Raw genomic sequence first — 13,721 nt, forward strand, 5'->3', positions numbered from 1 at the left:
ATTAAAAAAATAAAAATCGCAGTGGTGATCAAATACCACCAAAAGAAAGCTCCATTTGTGGGAACAAAATGCTAAAAAAAAATTTGGGTACAGTGTAGCATGACCGCACAATTGTCATTCAAATTGCGACAGCGCTGAAAGCTGAAAAAAAAAGAACTACACCAAGCAAAATCTGTATTTAGAATGCAAAATAACGTTTTTGAAAAACCCCAACTTTTTCTAGTAATGAAATAACACACACTGCATATCATTTTTTTGTGATGGGATCTCCATGAATATATCGATACATTTGATCCTAAGTAGCCCTCTGCTGTTCTATGCATGATAGGGTTGAAAAGATAACAGCCTCAGACTCCTGATAATATTGATACAGTAAATGGATCCTAACTGGTTAAATTATGATTGGTATTTTTATTTCTGTGGCAAATTCTAATCAGTCAGGTTATCAGGAGTCACAAAACTAGGATTTGAAATATTATCAGCTCTCCAACAGCCAGGAAACCGAACACAAACCACCTTCATTGTGGCCCGTATACAAATGATCATTTAGCCTTATTAGTTGCTATACCGGTCAAGCTAACCTGGCTGCCTAATTACTGTAACAAGCCTGTAATGCTATAGTGCAATATACTAGCAAGAGTTTGGCTTGTAATGTACATTTGAGAGCATGGGACGGGGTAGTTTCCAGGGTTGCAATGTTTGCCTTCTATAGAGTGGATATAAAAAGTCTACACACCCCTGTTAAAATTTTAGGTTTCTGTGATGTAAACAAAATGAGACTAATGCCGCGTACACACGATCGGTCAACCCGATGAGAACGGTCTAATGGACCGTTTTCATCAGACCAAACCGATCGTGTGTAGGCACCATCGCTTATTTAGCCATCGGTTAAATGGATACCTAACAGATAGAAAAAAAAACGATCGTTTGTAGACACGTCCATCGGTTAAAAATCCACGCATGCTCAGACTAAATTAGGGGACGGGAGCGCCCGTTCTGGTAAAACTAGCTTTCGTTATGGAGATAGCACATTCATCACGCTGTAACAGACAGTAAAAGACGTTTTGCGCTTTTCTAACACAAAATCAGCTAAAGCAGCCCGAAGGGTGGCACCATTGGATTTGAACTTCCCCTTTATAGTGCCGTTGTACGTGGTTTACGTGAGCCCGTTCTGACACGATCGTTTTTTTAACCGATGGTGTGTAGGCACGACTGACCATCAGTCAGCTTCATCGGTTAACTGATGGAAAAATCCATCAGAACGTTCTTATCGGATTGACCGATCGTGTGTACAGGGCAAAAGATAAATAATTTCATAACTTTTCCTACCTATCGGCACCAGGTTGCAGCAGTACAATGTTTGCACCAATTTCAACTCTTTCTGGCAGTGTTGAAAGCTGACTTGTACTCATGTACACAGACATAAATACAGGCAAATGGGCATACAGCATATGTTACGCCTGTATTTGCAGCGCCCAGACACCCAGCTGGTGTGCAGTCCTGCAAATAGGACTATATTGACAGAACGCAGGTATACGTCTGGAAGCGCTTTGACTTGTGTTTACAGGCACATGCATATGGAGTGCAATGACGTGAAGCTCTGCTGACTTCCATCTCTCATCATGTGCAAACAAAAGTATGGTTTTTATTTTTATCACACTACCTGCCTGGAGTTCACGTTTTCCCTGTGCCTGTGTGGATTTCTTCCCACACTCCAAAGACATGCTGGTAGGTTAATCGGTCCCTGTCCAAATTGGCCCTAGTATGTGCATGTATGAATGTTTGATTTAGATCAGTAGTTCTCAACCTTATTCCTTAACGCGGAGGTTCGGCCGATTTTTTTTTTTTTTTTTTTTAAAAGTCAGCAGCTACAAATACGGCAGCTGCTGACTTTTAAAAAATGGACACTTACCTGTCCAGGGCAGCGATGTCAGCAGCCAAGGCGGAGCAATTGCTCGGTCCTCGGCTGCTTCCGCCGCCATCTTCGGTGAGGGAATCCGGAAGTGAAGCCTGACAGCTTCACTGCCCGATTCCCTACTGCGCATGGGCGAGGATAGTGGCGCGCTGTCACTGGTCCCCGCTCTCTCCTGGGAACAGTGTTTCCCAGAAGACAGCGTGGGGGGGGTTGATATCACAGGCTGGATTCCCCGCGGGGGATCAGACCCGGAAGTGGTGCAAATACCTGTCTCAGACAGGTATCTGCACCCCCCTCCCCCTGAAAGGTGCCAAATGTGTCACCGGAGGGGGGGAGGGATCCGAAAAGCAGAGGTTCACTTTTTGTGTGAACCTCCGCTTTAAGTACCCCCAACTGGCCAGGTTTTCCTTTACTTTGCAAGCTGCTTTAAATCAATATCAATGACATGTTATTGATAAGAGCGATTTTATCTAAGGGAAGTTCCCAAAACATGGCCCATTGGGGGTACTTGAGGACTAAGGTTGAAAACCACCATTTTAGATGGTGTTTGTGCTGTAGGCCAGTGTTTTTTGGTGCATAGCTATCCAGTGCATTATAAAATTAGTTCTGTGAATAAAAATGTCTGAAATCCATAAGTAAGAATTTTTATTTATTGAAAGCTTAAAATTAGATTTGCCATTTGGAATGACACACAGACTTCTAATAATAATCTATTAGGTTCTCCCATACTGTAGCTTCCCAGTTCTACTGGAACTAGAAGCTACATTGTCAAACCCCCAACTATCACCTGCTTGTTTTGCTCTTTTTGCAATACGATTATACAGCATTGTACAAATGTATCATATTGGATAGTGACAGACTTTAACCACTTCCCGACAGCCGTACGACTTTATACGGCCGCAGGGTGGTTCTACTTCTCTGACTGGCCGTGTTTATACGGCCTGCGCGCGCAGTCAGCAGCACGCGTGTGCTCGCCGCATCGCAGAGATGCCGATGCGAGTGCCTGGCGGCCGTGATGTCCGCCAGGCACTCGGGATCGGCGGCTACAGGGACAAGACGTGGTGCTCTGTGTGTGAACACAGAGATCCATGTCCTGTCAGGGGAGAGAGGAGACCGATCTGTGTCCCTTGTACATAGGGACACAGCATCGGTCACCTCCCCCAGTCACCCCCCTCCACACACAGTTAGAACAAAATTCAGGGTACACATTTAACCCCTTCCTCACCCCCTAGTGTTAACCCCTTCAATGCCAGTCACATTTATACAGTAATTAGTGCATATTTATAGCACTGATCGCTGTATAAATGTGAATGGCGCCAAAAATGTGTCAAAAGTGTCCGATGTCTCTGCCATAATGTCGCAGTCACGAAAAAAATGCTGATCGCCGCCATTAGTAGTAAAAAAAAAAATAATAAAAAATAATAATAATTCTGTCCCCTATTTTGTAAGCGCAATAACTTTTGCGCAAAACAAGCGCTTCTTGCGATTTTTTTTTACCAAAAATATGAAGAAGAATACGTATCGCCTAGACTGAAAAAAACATATTTTTTTTTTCAAAATTGGGCTATTTATTACAGCAACAAGTAAAAAATAGTTTTTTTTTTCAAAATTGTGGCTCTATTTTTGTTTATAGCGCAAAAAATAAAAACCGCAGAGGCGATCAAATACCACCAAAAGAAAGCTCTATTTGTGGGGAAAAAAGGACGTCAATTTTGTTTGGGAGCCACGTCGCACGACCGCGCAATTGTCAGTTAAAGTGACGAAGTGCCACAAGCTGAAATTTCACCTGGTCAGGAAGGGGTATATGTGCCCAGTAAGGAAGTGGTTAAAGAAAATTTGGCTGCTCAATGACCAGGCAATGTTTTTGCAATACGGCACTGTGTCGCTTTAACAGATAATTGCGCGGTCGTGCAACGCTATACCCAAACAAAATTGACGTCCTTTTTTTTCCCCACAAATAGAGCTTTCTTTTGGTGGTATTTGATCACCACTGCGGTTTTTATTTTTTGCACTATAAACAAAAGAAGAGCACCAGTTTTGAAAAAAAACACAATATTTTTTACTTTTTGCTATAATAAATATCCCATTTGAAAAAAAACATAATGGGGGTTATTTACGAAAGGCAACTCCACTTTGCACTAGTAATAGCGGTGATCAGATTTTTATTGGGACTGCGATATTGCGGCGGACACATCAGACACTTGACACATTGTTGGGACCAGTGACAATTATACAGCGATCAGTACTATAAAAAACACACTGATTACTGTGTAAATGTCACTGGTAAGGAAGGGGTTAACACTAGGGGGTAAATTGTGTTCCCTAGTGTGTGTGTGTTCTCTCTCCCCTCCTAGTCAGTCCCATCCCCCCCCACAGTTAGATCTGTCACGAGCGATCGTGGGTGCCCGGCAGTCATTGCGCTCGCCGGGCACTTACATCGGCTTTGGCAGCGAGCCCCCTAGTGGCCAAAAGGCAAAGCGATGTAAGATAATGTTGTTTCGCCCACCTGTGCCATTCTGCCACAGTAAAACTGCGGTGGCTGGTCGGGAAGTGGTTGTAAACTCCCATAGATTGATTGTACATATAAGTAAGGTTTACCTATAGGCACTGTAAATTATAGCTAAACATGCAACGTTTAGGAGATAGTTACTGTATATGCAGCTGATTACGTCATTGGCTCATGCGCTCTGAAGGAACGGCCACCCATGCTGTGACGGCAGCTCCCACGTGCATGTGCGGGATTGATGTCACGTGGCTCTGGCCAGTCACCCGCGGACCCGGAAGGAAGACGAGTGAAGATGGATGTAGCCTCCAGCAGTGACAATGCATTGGTGGAGGGTTTCGTTTGCAGGCAAGTTTCACATAATGTGCTAGCATGCGATGCATAAATTAACATACATTAACCATCCAATGTATATAAAAACAGGATGAGGGGGCTCTTATTGGTTACAGTAGAACTGTAGTAAATGTCAGTGTATCAGAAGACAGAAACATTGAAAATCCCATTTAGGCTGCCAAAAGTAGAAAATGTGGCTGGTACTTACCAGTTTCTGCAGTATGCTGGGACACATGGACATGAAGGCCTGCAAATTATTCCATGCTAATTCAATATCCCGGAAGGCAAGCTGCAACCTCTCACAATCAATGCTGAATCTTTTCATTCCCCCTTCCATTCTTTTTGATACTCTGTACACCTCAATCACACCTGCAATAGGCAAAACACACTCACTTGGGTGTTGTACTGTCAACTTTATTTGTTCCATCTTTCTTTTTTTTTGTGCAAGATCAGAGGAGAGACAAATGAGAGTGGGACCTGCAAAGTGATTCCGTTATTTAACCACTTAAGGACCAGCCCATGTACATATACGTCCACAATATGGCACGTACAGGCACATGGGCGTATAGGTACGTCCTCGCCTATTAGCGGGTGGGGGGTCCGATCGGGACCCCCCCCCGCTACATGCGGAGGTCGGGTCCGCTCGGGGAGCGATCCGGGACCACGGCGCGGCTATTTGTTTATAGCCGCTCCGTCGCGATCGCTCCCCGGAGCTGAAGAACGAGGAGAGCCGTGTGTAAACACGGCTTCCCCGTCCTTCACTGTGGCGGCGCATCGATCGCGTCATTCCCTTTATAGGGAAGACACGATCGATGACGTCATTCCTACAGCCACACCCCCAAACAGTTGTAAACACATACTAGGTGCACCCTAACTCCTACAGCGCCACCTGTGGTTAACTCCCAAACTGCAACTGTCATTTTCACAATAAAGAATGCAATTTAAATGCATTTTTTGCTGTGAAAATGACAATGGTCCCAAAAATGTGTCAAAATTGTCCGAAGTGTCCGCCATAATGTCGCAGTCACGAAAAAAATTGCTGATCGCCGCCATTAGTAGTAAAAAAAAAATAAAAAATAAAAATGCAATAAAACTATCCCCTATTTTGTAAACACTATAAATTTTGCGCAAACCAATCGATAAACGCTTATTGCGATTTTTTTTACTAAAAATAGGTAGAAGAATACGTATCGGCCTAAACTGAGGAAAAAAAATGTTTTTATATATGTTTTTGGGGGATATTTATTACAGCAAAAAGTAAAAAATATTGCTTTTTTTAAAAAATTGTCGCTCTATTTTTGTTTATAGCGCAAAAACTAAAAACCGCAGATGTGATCAAATACCACCAAAAGAAAGCTCTATTTGTGGGGAAAAAAGGACGCCAATTTTGTTTGGGAGCCACGTCGCACGACCGCGCAATTGTCTGTTAAAGCGACGCAGTCCCGAACTGTAAAAACACCTTGGGTCTTTAGGCTGCATATTGGTCCGGGGCTTAAGTGGTTAATGTAATTAAGCTCCTCACAAACCACCTGCCATCTGGACCAATGTAGGTATGCATACACCACAACTGTAGTACTGTGGTAGCAGAGAATCACTGTAGTAATTCCGGATAATACAGTGATTGCTGTGTTGACAGTGCGTTTGAGGTGCGGTTGCAAAGTGTTGAAAGTGATAATTTCCCATTTTAGCATCGCACAAATGAAAAAACAAATCTCACAGGGCGTTTGAGGAGCATTGTCTGACAACATGAATACCTGTGCATTTATAACTGCATTTTTAGCCTTTGGTGCGTTTAATGTGGTTGTATAACCACTTTCACCTACAGGTAAGCCTATATTAAGGCTTACCTGTAGGTGCTGGAAATATCTCCTAAACCTACACGGTTTCGATGGGAGATACCGTTTCACAGCCACAATTTAAACCTATACAAACAGCGGGGAAACCGGACCATAAGCACACTGTAAAGCCACCCCGCAAAAGCGAGGCACAATGTGAGAACTGGAAAGCAGGGGGAACGAATGCGCAAACCACACGAGTAATGAATAATCTAACAACCTAAATAAGCAGTAGCCACAGCAAGGTGTTCACACACTGATAATAACATGAAAAATAAGGGGGAGAAGTGGTGCTTTATGAAATAAAATAAATACATAACTCCTAGGCAATTAAGCAATGACCTCAGTGCTCAAATAATCATGTGCAAATAAATATGTAAACATCAACTATGCCAACACACAACACCTGTGCAAATACACAATACGGATAAAGATGTGCAAATCTGCAAATGAATAACCATCAAATGTGCGAAACAATAGTGCAAAAAAAAATTCCAAGTATGACAGACACAAAAATGTGTACATCAATATACAAGTTATCTGTGATCCAGATATGTGCAAATCAACCTTACAAAGAAGAAAAAAATGTGCGAATGCAAGTTAAGTCAATCCAAAGCAAAGTACAGTTCCAGGTGCAGAGTGATAGATCCAATAGGAGTTTCCTCAAATATAAAGTGCTAATGCCTTCATCCAGCGCGGGTGCGCACATTCCCCCCAGCCTCTCACCTCATTGGCTCATATAAAGAGCCTTTTAGATGAATTCACAGTAGCTAAACTGTGCCTGGTACAGTGATTCCCTGATTGCTTACAATCCCGGTCAGATTCCCTGGATTCTCAGGTTCAATGGTAGAGAGAGAAAGAAGGCGGCTCCATAGTGTAGTAAGTTGAAACAGTATTTTAATCAATAATAAAGTAACGCACTTACAATTAAAATGGGTAAAAAAACAGCAATAAGGAACAAACTTCTGGTCTTGGGAGCGACCGGAAGTGACGTCACCATGGCTCTTGTTCCAGGACGCGTTGCATCACCGTCCACGTGACTTTTTCAAAGTCTCCTGCCGCTGTTTGTATAGGTTTCAATTGTGGCAGTGAAATGGTATCTCCTATCGCGAGATACCTCCTACGATGTGCGCTGGCACGTCACTCCAGCCGATCAGCAACTCAGCTGGAGTGCGACACTATTCGATGGGGGGCACTTCTCGACAGAACACAGTCACAGGGCCGGAGTCCGTGGCCCCGGAAGGAAGAGAGGTGAAGAACGGATGCTTCCTGTACTGGGGACAGCGGTGACATTGCAAGCTTTGGTTTCAGGTAAGTGACACATAATGGGCTACTATGCATATTAACCCATTATGCTTTACCTTTGCAGGGAAATAAAGAGGAAGTGAAACCCATCAGGGTTTACTTCCTCAAGGCTGCTGTAGAATTCAACGACTATGTTAAAGAGCACTACCACATGCTGGGAAATATAGTTGCTTTAAAATTGCTTTCATTAAAATACTACCTGGTTATCACCCCATGAAGCTACTTGTTCAGCCAGTGTCTGTTTAGGATGACAACACTGTCTCTGTGTCCCAACTATGCATTGTCACCCAGTCTCTGATGGAGACTACAAGGGACCGTTTCAACACGTAATATGAAGGCGTGTTACACTATTGGCATTATCAAGAAAAATCACCATGAGCATTGCCATGCAGCCATCATTGGAATGCACTCATGTAGACATGATGTGGCGGCTAGAAGGCTGCAGGAGATCAGCAGTACTGTAATGCAACTAAGGTGAAAACAAGTATTTTGTAAAATGCTACAAAGTGACACATAGGATAATCATACATAGAGTATTAGGATGTAGGAGTAGGAATTTATTTTAGTTTAACTAGGGCCCACAGTAAAGCAATGAAGTATCCTGTAGGCAAACTCAAAAAGATTGCAAGCTATAACAAAGCAGAAAACAATTTGTATTTCCCAATAAGGAAATGGTTTACACAGAACAGTTTGCTTATTATTGTGCAATACAGTAAATGGGAATTGAGCTATAGAACCTACATCAGTGGTTCTCAACCTTTCTAGGGCCGTGACCCCTTGATAAAATTTCCCAAGTTGTGGGGACCCCTAACAGTAAAAAAAAAATTGTAGCGTGGGTTGTCAGCACCCAAGGCAAGACAAGTGATTTGCGCCCCTAACCCATGGACATTTAGCGCTCCCTGAGTCCCTTCCACTCGTACAGTATTAAAACCCCTTATGGTACATTTGAGGATGTACCACTCTTTCTCTTTGTTCTCCTTTCTTTGCCTTTTTTTCCCCCCATCCCTCTCTCTAGCCATCTTTCGCTCCCTTTTTCTTTGTTTCTACCCCTCTTTTTCTCTCCCTTCAATGGATTCTCTACTTGTATTCATTATCTTACTCCTTGGTGGGGTTAATAGGATCAGTGTCAGCGCTGTGTGGAGTTCTGATCAGTCAACTTAGGTGCTCTGGATCAAGGTCATCTGCTGATCTGAGAACTGTAGTGGGGACTTTTAATGGCAATTCTAATCACAGGTAGCGTTACTCACTGTGTCTCCATATTCACGGGGTCTCAGATTTTGTAGCAGGTGTCTCGTAGCAGCGACACTTATGCAGGGCTGGATTAACAATGGGGCTGATGGAGCTGCAGCTCCAGGCCCCTTTCTCAAGATAGGCCCATTTGCCCAAAAAAAAAAAAAAAAAAAAAAAAAATATTTTTTTTTTTAAGATTTTTTTTTTTTTCTAAGATCGAATTTGGGGGGTTCTAGCTCGATGACCAGAGGTCACAGAAACCCCACATTTGGGGGTAGGCATGGGAAGATCTACCCCACAACTGGTCAAAATATGGGACAGCTATCATTTATGGTTCCGGAGATACGGGCCTGCTTGCACAGCCTGTCAGAAGCTACATTCAGAACGGCCAATATAAATACAAGCTGACACACTACAGCAGACTGATAGGATCACAGTGCTTATAATAATTATTTGTATATTACTCATGGTAATTAACCCCTTGCCACCCAGGCCAATTCTGACACTTCTCTACTACATGTAAAAATCATCATTTGTTTTTTGCTAGAAAATGACTCTATGGTGGTCTTTGCACTTTTTATGTTGCAGGGTACAGAGCTGCACGATTCTGGCTAAAATGAGAATTGCAATTTTTTTGCTTAGAAGATAGATCACGATTCTCTCACGATTGTTGCGGCGTAACATCATCTTTCACATAAAAAAAAAAAAAATGGGCTAACTTCACGGTTTTGTTTTTATGGTTTTTATTATTCATTGAAGTGGGAAAATGCAGTGTGACATAACATATTGCAGCAATATCCATTGTATTCCCTAGAGTCTCTGCTAAAATATATATAATGTTTGGCAGTTCCAAGTAATTTTCTAGCAAATAATATTGCTTTCTAACTTAAGAAACAAGTGTTGGACTTTAAGTGGTTAAATTTAGTTACAATGTTAGTTAGTTACAATGTTTCATTTTGTTTACAAACTTCGCAGACTGCCCAGATTTGTTCTTTACACACAGAAGTTTATCCCTTTGATCTAAGAAGGAAGCGTTAGTTACAATGTTTCCTGTTAAAAACTTGGCAGACTGCCCAGATATTTTCTTTTGACAGCTGAAAGTCTCTCCACTTGTTATATGAAAGAATCAGCAAACTCTGCATTGGAGATCGTCAGGGGGGTTGAATCGAGATCACAATTGTTTTAACGATTAATTGTGCAGCTCTAGCACGGTATTTGCGCAGCAATTTTTCAAACATGTTTTTTTGGAAAAAAATGTTTCATTCATTAAAAAAACAGTTAGTTAGTTAAGTTAGCACAATTTTTTTTGGTATCCTAAGCGATGCTTTACATTTTTTTAGGTTACATGTTTAGAGTTACAGAGGAGGTCTAGTACTAGAATTATTGTTCTCGCTCTAACGATCGTGGCGTATGTAACCTGTGTGTATCTGGCTCTGATACTACCAGTGCCTACCCAGCCACTGACTAGTATCTCTCCCCAGCCTGTCCCCACACACCCTCTCACCTGCTGACCTGTGGATGGGGGAATCACTCCTGCAGTGTTATTGTGTTCTGCCAGTGCGTACAATGATCAGTGTTGCTAACTTTAGCTGGCAGCACTGATTGTTTTAAGAAAAAAAAAACAGGCTGGTTGTACTCAAGTTGATTAATAGATTGACTTGTGTAAAACCAGCTAGCCCATACATAGATTGACTATGGCTGGTCTCTGCATAATTGGCGTAATTTCAATCCATGTATGACCCGCTTAACCACTACTCCGTCCCTAAATATCCTTCCACTCCTGTACATAGTGCTCACTGTCATACTCTCCACACTCCTCTCCTGTACATAGTGCCCACTGTCATACTCTCCACACTTCTCTCCTATACATAGTACCCACTGTCATACCCTACACACTCCTCTCCTGTACATAGTGCCCACTGTCATACCCTCCACACTCCTCTCCTATACATAGCGCCCACTGTCATACCCTTCACACTCTTCTCCTGTACATAGTGCCTGCTGTCATACACTTCTCTCCTGTACTTAGTGCCCACTGTCGCACCCTCCACACTCCTCTCCTGTACATACTGCTCACTGTCATACCCTCCACACTCCTCTCCTATACATAGTGCCCACTGTCATACCCTCCACACTCCTCTCCTATACATAGTGTTCACTGTCATACCCTCCACACTCCTCTCCTATACATAGAGCCCACTATCATACCGTCTACATTCCTCTCCTGTACATACTGCCCACTGTCATACCCTCCACACTCCTCTCCTGTACATACTGTCCCATCATACCCTCCACACTTCTCTCTGGTACGTACTACCCTCTGTCATACCCCCTCACTCTTCCTGTACATACTGCCCATTGTCATACCCCTCTCCTGTACATAGTGCTTTTTTCCGTACCCTTTGTACTCCTCTCCTGTACATAGTGCCCACTGTTAGACCCTCCACATTCCTCTCCCTCACCTGCACATACTTCCCACTTGTATACCGTCCATACTCCTCCCCTATGTCGCTTACCCACAAAAACAGTTCTTTAAAATTATACTGAATATCCTCAATGTTACCAGCTCTAGAATGGACACACTTTTGTTAGTTCAACTAAAGGAAATCTCAGTTCTCATATTTGTTCTGCCCCATTATTAGTACTCATTTAATTTTGTGATTACTACTATGATGTATAGAGGAACATCGGGGATCTCAGCTACTCTAAATATAGCACTTATATAAAAAAGTGGCCCTGAAAATATTTTTTAAATGTTGGCAACTGTGCACTTAGGCACTGCCCAAGGGCCACCGTCCACCGGGTCAGTAGGGGGCCCCATGAGAGGCTCCTGGGATCCTGTGATAATAAAGCGGTAGTAAACTTTCCTGACATTACTACTTTTTAGAGGCCCTGGGGTAGGTTATGCCACAACGTACAAGTATGCACAGCATATTAGCACATTAGTGTACACTTCAATTTTCAGACTGAGCCCTCCAGTGCTGCGATGAATCAGGCGGGGCCTGGACACTTCCATCTTCACCCGGTCTTCCTTCTGGGTTCTGTGCCTTTGGTCACTTGCCTTGGCTGGGCTGCGTTCATGTCATTCCCACGCATTTATTTATAATTTATTACACCCCATTCACACCTCCGCGACAAAACGCCCGACGCCGACCGCTCGTGCCGCTGGAGGGGAGAATTCCTTCATTCTCATAGACGCCGTACACCTGCGGCATGAAAAAAAGTCCCGGACCCTTTTTTTCAGGCGGCATTGGCGTTCGGCCATACAAAGCAATAGGAAGGATTTGTAAAAAAAAAGTTACACTATTCGCGGCAAAATACGCCGCGTACGCGGCGTTACTTGTCGCGGAGGTGTGAATGCAGCCTAAAAGGCCCCACCAAAATCCTCAGCACCAGGCCCATGATGTTCTTAATCTGGCCCTGCACCTATGCCGAAATCAGGAGATAGGGTCTCCTCCAGCCCCTCCCACTTCTCATTCCTCACATCTGCTGACCTCTAGTCTCTGCCCCCGAGCCATGCCGTGAACTGAATGGGCGGCTGAGTGGGTGGCCGCTCCAGGAACAGCCCAGGATTCGGTGACCCCTGGCAAATAATCATTTGACCCCCAAGGGGGTCCCCACCCCAGGTTGAGAACCACTGACCTATATGAAGAGGATGCTGAATAGAATACAGAAACACACCTGAGATATATTCCGCTCCCCGAGAGGACATCAGTACTTCACTGCATACCGAGGGCTGGCTGATACCACACAACATTTCATTCGCTTTCTGGATCACCTTTATGTTGAGAAGAAAAAAATACTTTTTATTAAAGTTTTTTACTGTATTCAACAAGAAACGTTGGCATTGTAAACTTCAGTTACACAAATATTGCTAGGTATGAATGTAATATTAGGTTACATTTTTCTTTACCGCAGCGAATTGCTTTTCAGGGTGTGAATCAATAGGCAATGTTCAATGGAACATCAACAGTTTCACAGTTGTACAGATTTGTAATATACTATTGTACTGAATAAAATGATTTGAGCCCATGGTCCATATAAGAAAACGGTTACTATTATAAAGGATAATAACCGTTTGCTTATATGGACCATGGACTCAAATCATCCGTTTTAATCAGTACAATGCTATACAATAGTATATTACAAATCTGTACAACTGTTGATGTGCCATTGAAAATTGCCTATTGGCTCTGAAAAGCAATTCACTGCAGTAAAGAAAAAGGTAACCTAATATTACATTCATACCTAGCAATATTTGTATAACTGAAGTTTTCCTGCAATTAGACCGATTCTTTCTGAATGTATTACCTTGTGAATGTTCTTTAAACATGTCTTTAGTTGAAAGGTGCAGGCGTCTAACTGAAACAAAATTAAACTGAAGAGCATTTCAAGAAGTCATTGCAATACAATTTTGGTAAGCAGTGCTAGGACAAGGTCTACACAAGACAAAGATACCAAAGTGAACCCCATTTATCCCCCCCCCCCCCCCCCAACAAAAAAACCAACCTTGAGGCCGGGTTCACACCTATGCGAATTGGTTGCGGCTTAAACCGCATCCAATTCGCATAACATTATAAAATACATTGATTTCAATGAG

At 43.0% G+C, this 13,721-nt stretch overlaps 1 protein-coding gene across 5 annotated transcripts in view; it reads right to left on the bottom strand.

Annotated features, from left to right (window-relative positions):
- Window positions 1-13,721, bottom strand: part of LOC120932682 (synergin gamma-like) — a 59,094-nt gene that overhangs the window by 39,277 nt on the left and 6,096 nt on the right. For 3 of the 5 annotated variants that reach the window (XM_040345242.1, XM_040345268.1, XM_040345233.1), the window contains exons 2-4: window positions 13,433-13,483; window positions 12,803-12,899; window positions 4,960-5,120 (exon numbers count right to left, since the gene is read on the bottom strand). In XM_040345242.1, coding sequence (XP_040201176.1) covers window positions 4,960-5,120; window positions 12,803-12,899; window positions 13,433-13,483 — 309 coding nt within the window. The remainder of the gene's footprint in view (window positions 1-4,959; window positions 5,121-12,802; window positions 12,900-13,432; window positions 13,484-13,721) is intronic. The other 2 variants (XM_040345260.1, XM_040345251.1) reach the window with 2 other exon arrangements.

Source organism: Rana temporaria, chromosome 1, assembly GCF_905171775.1.
Source record: "Rana temporaria chromosome 1, aRanTem1.1, whole genome shotgun sequence".
Lineage (NCBI taxonomy): Eukaryota > Metazoa > Chordata > Amphibia > Anura > Ranidae > Rana > Rana temporaria.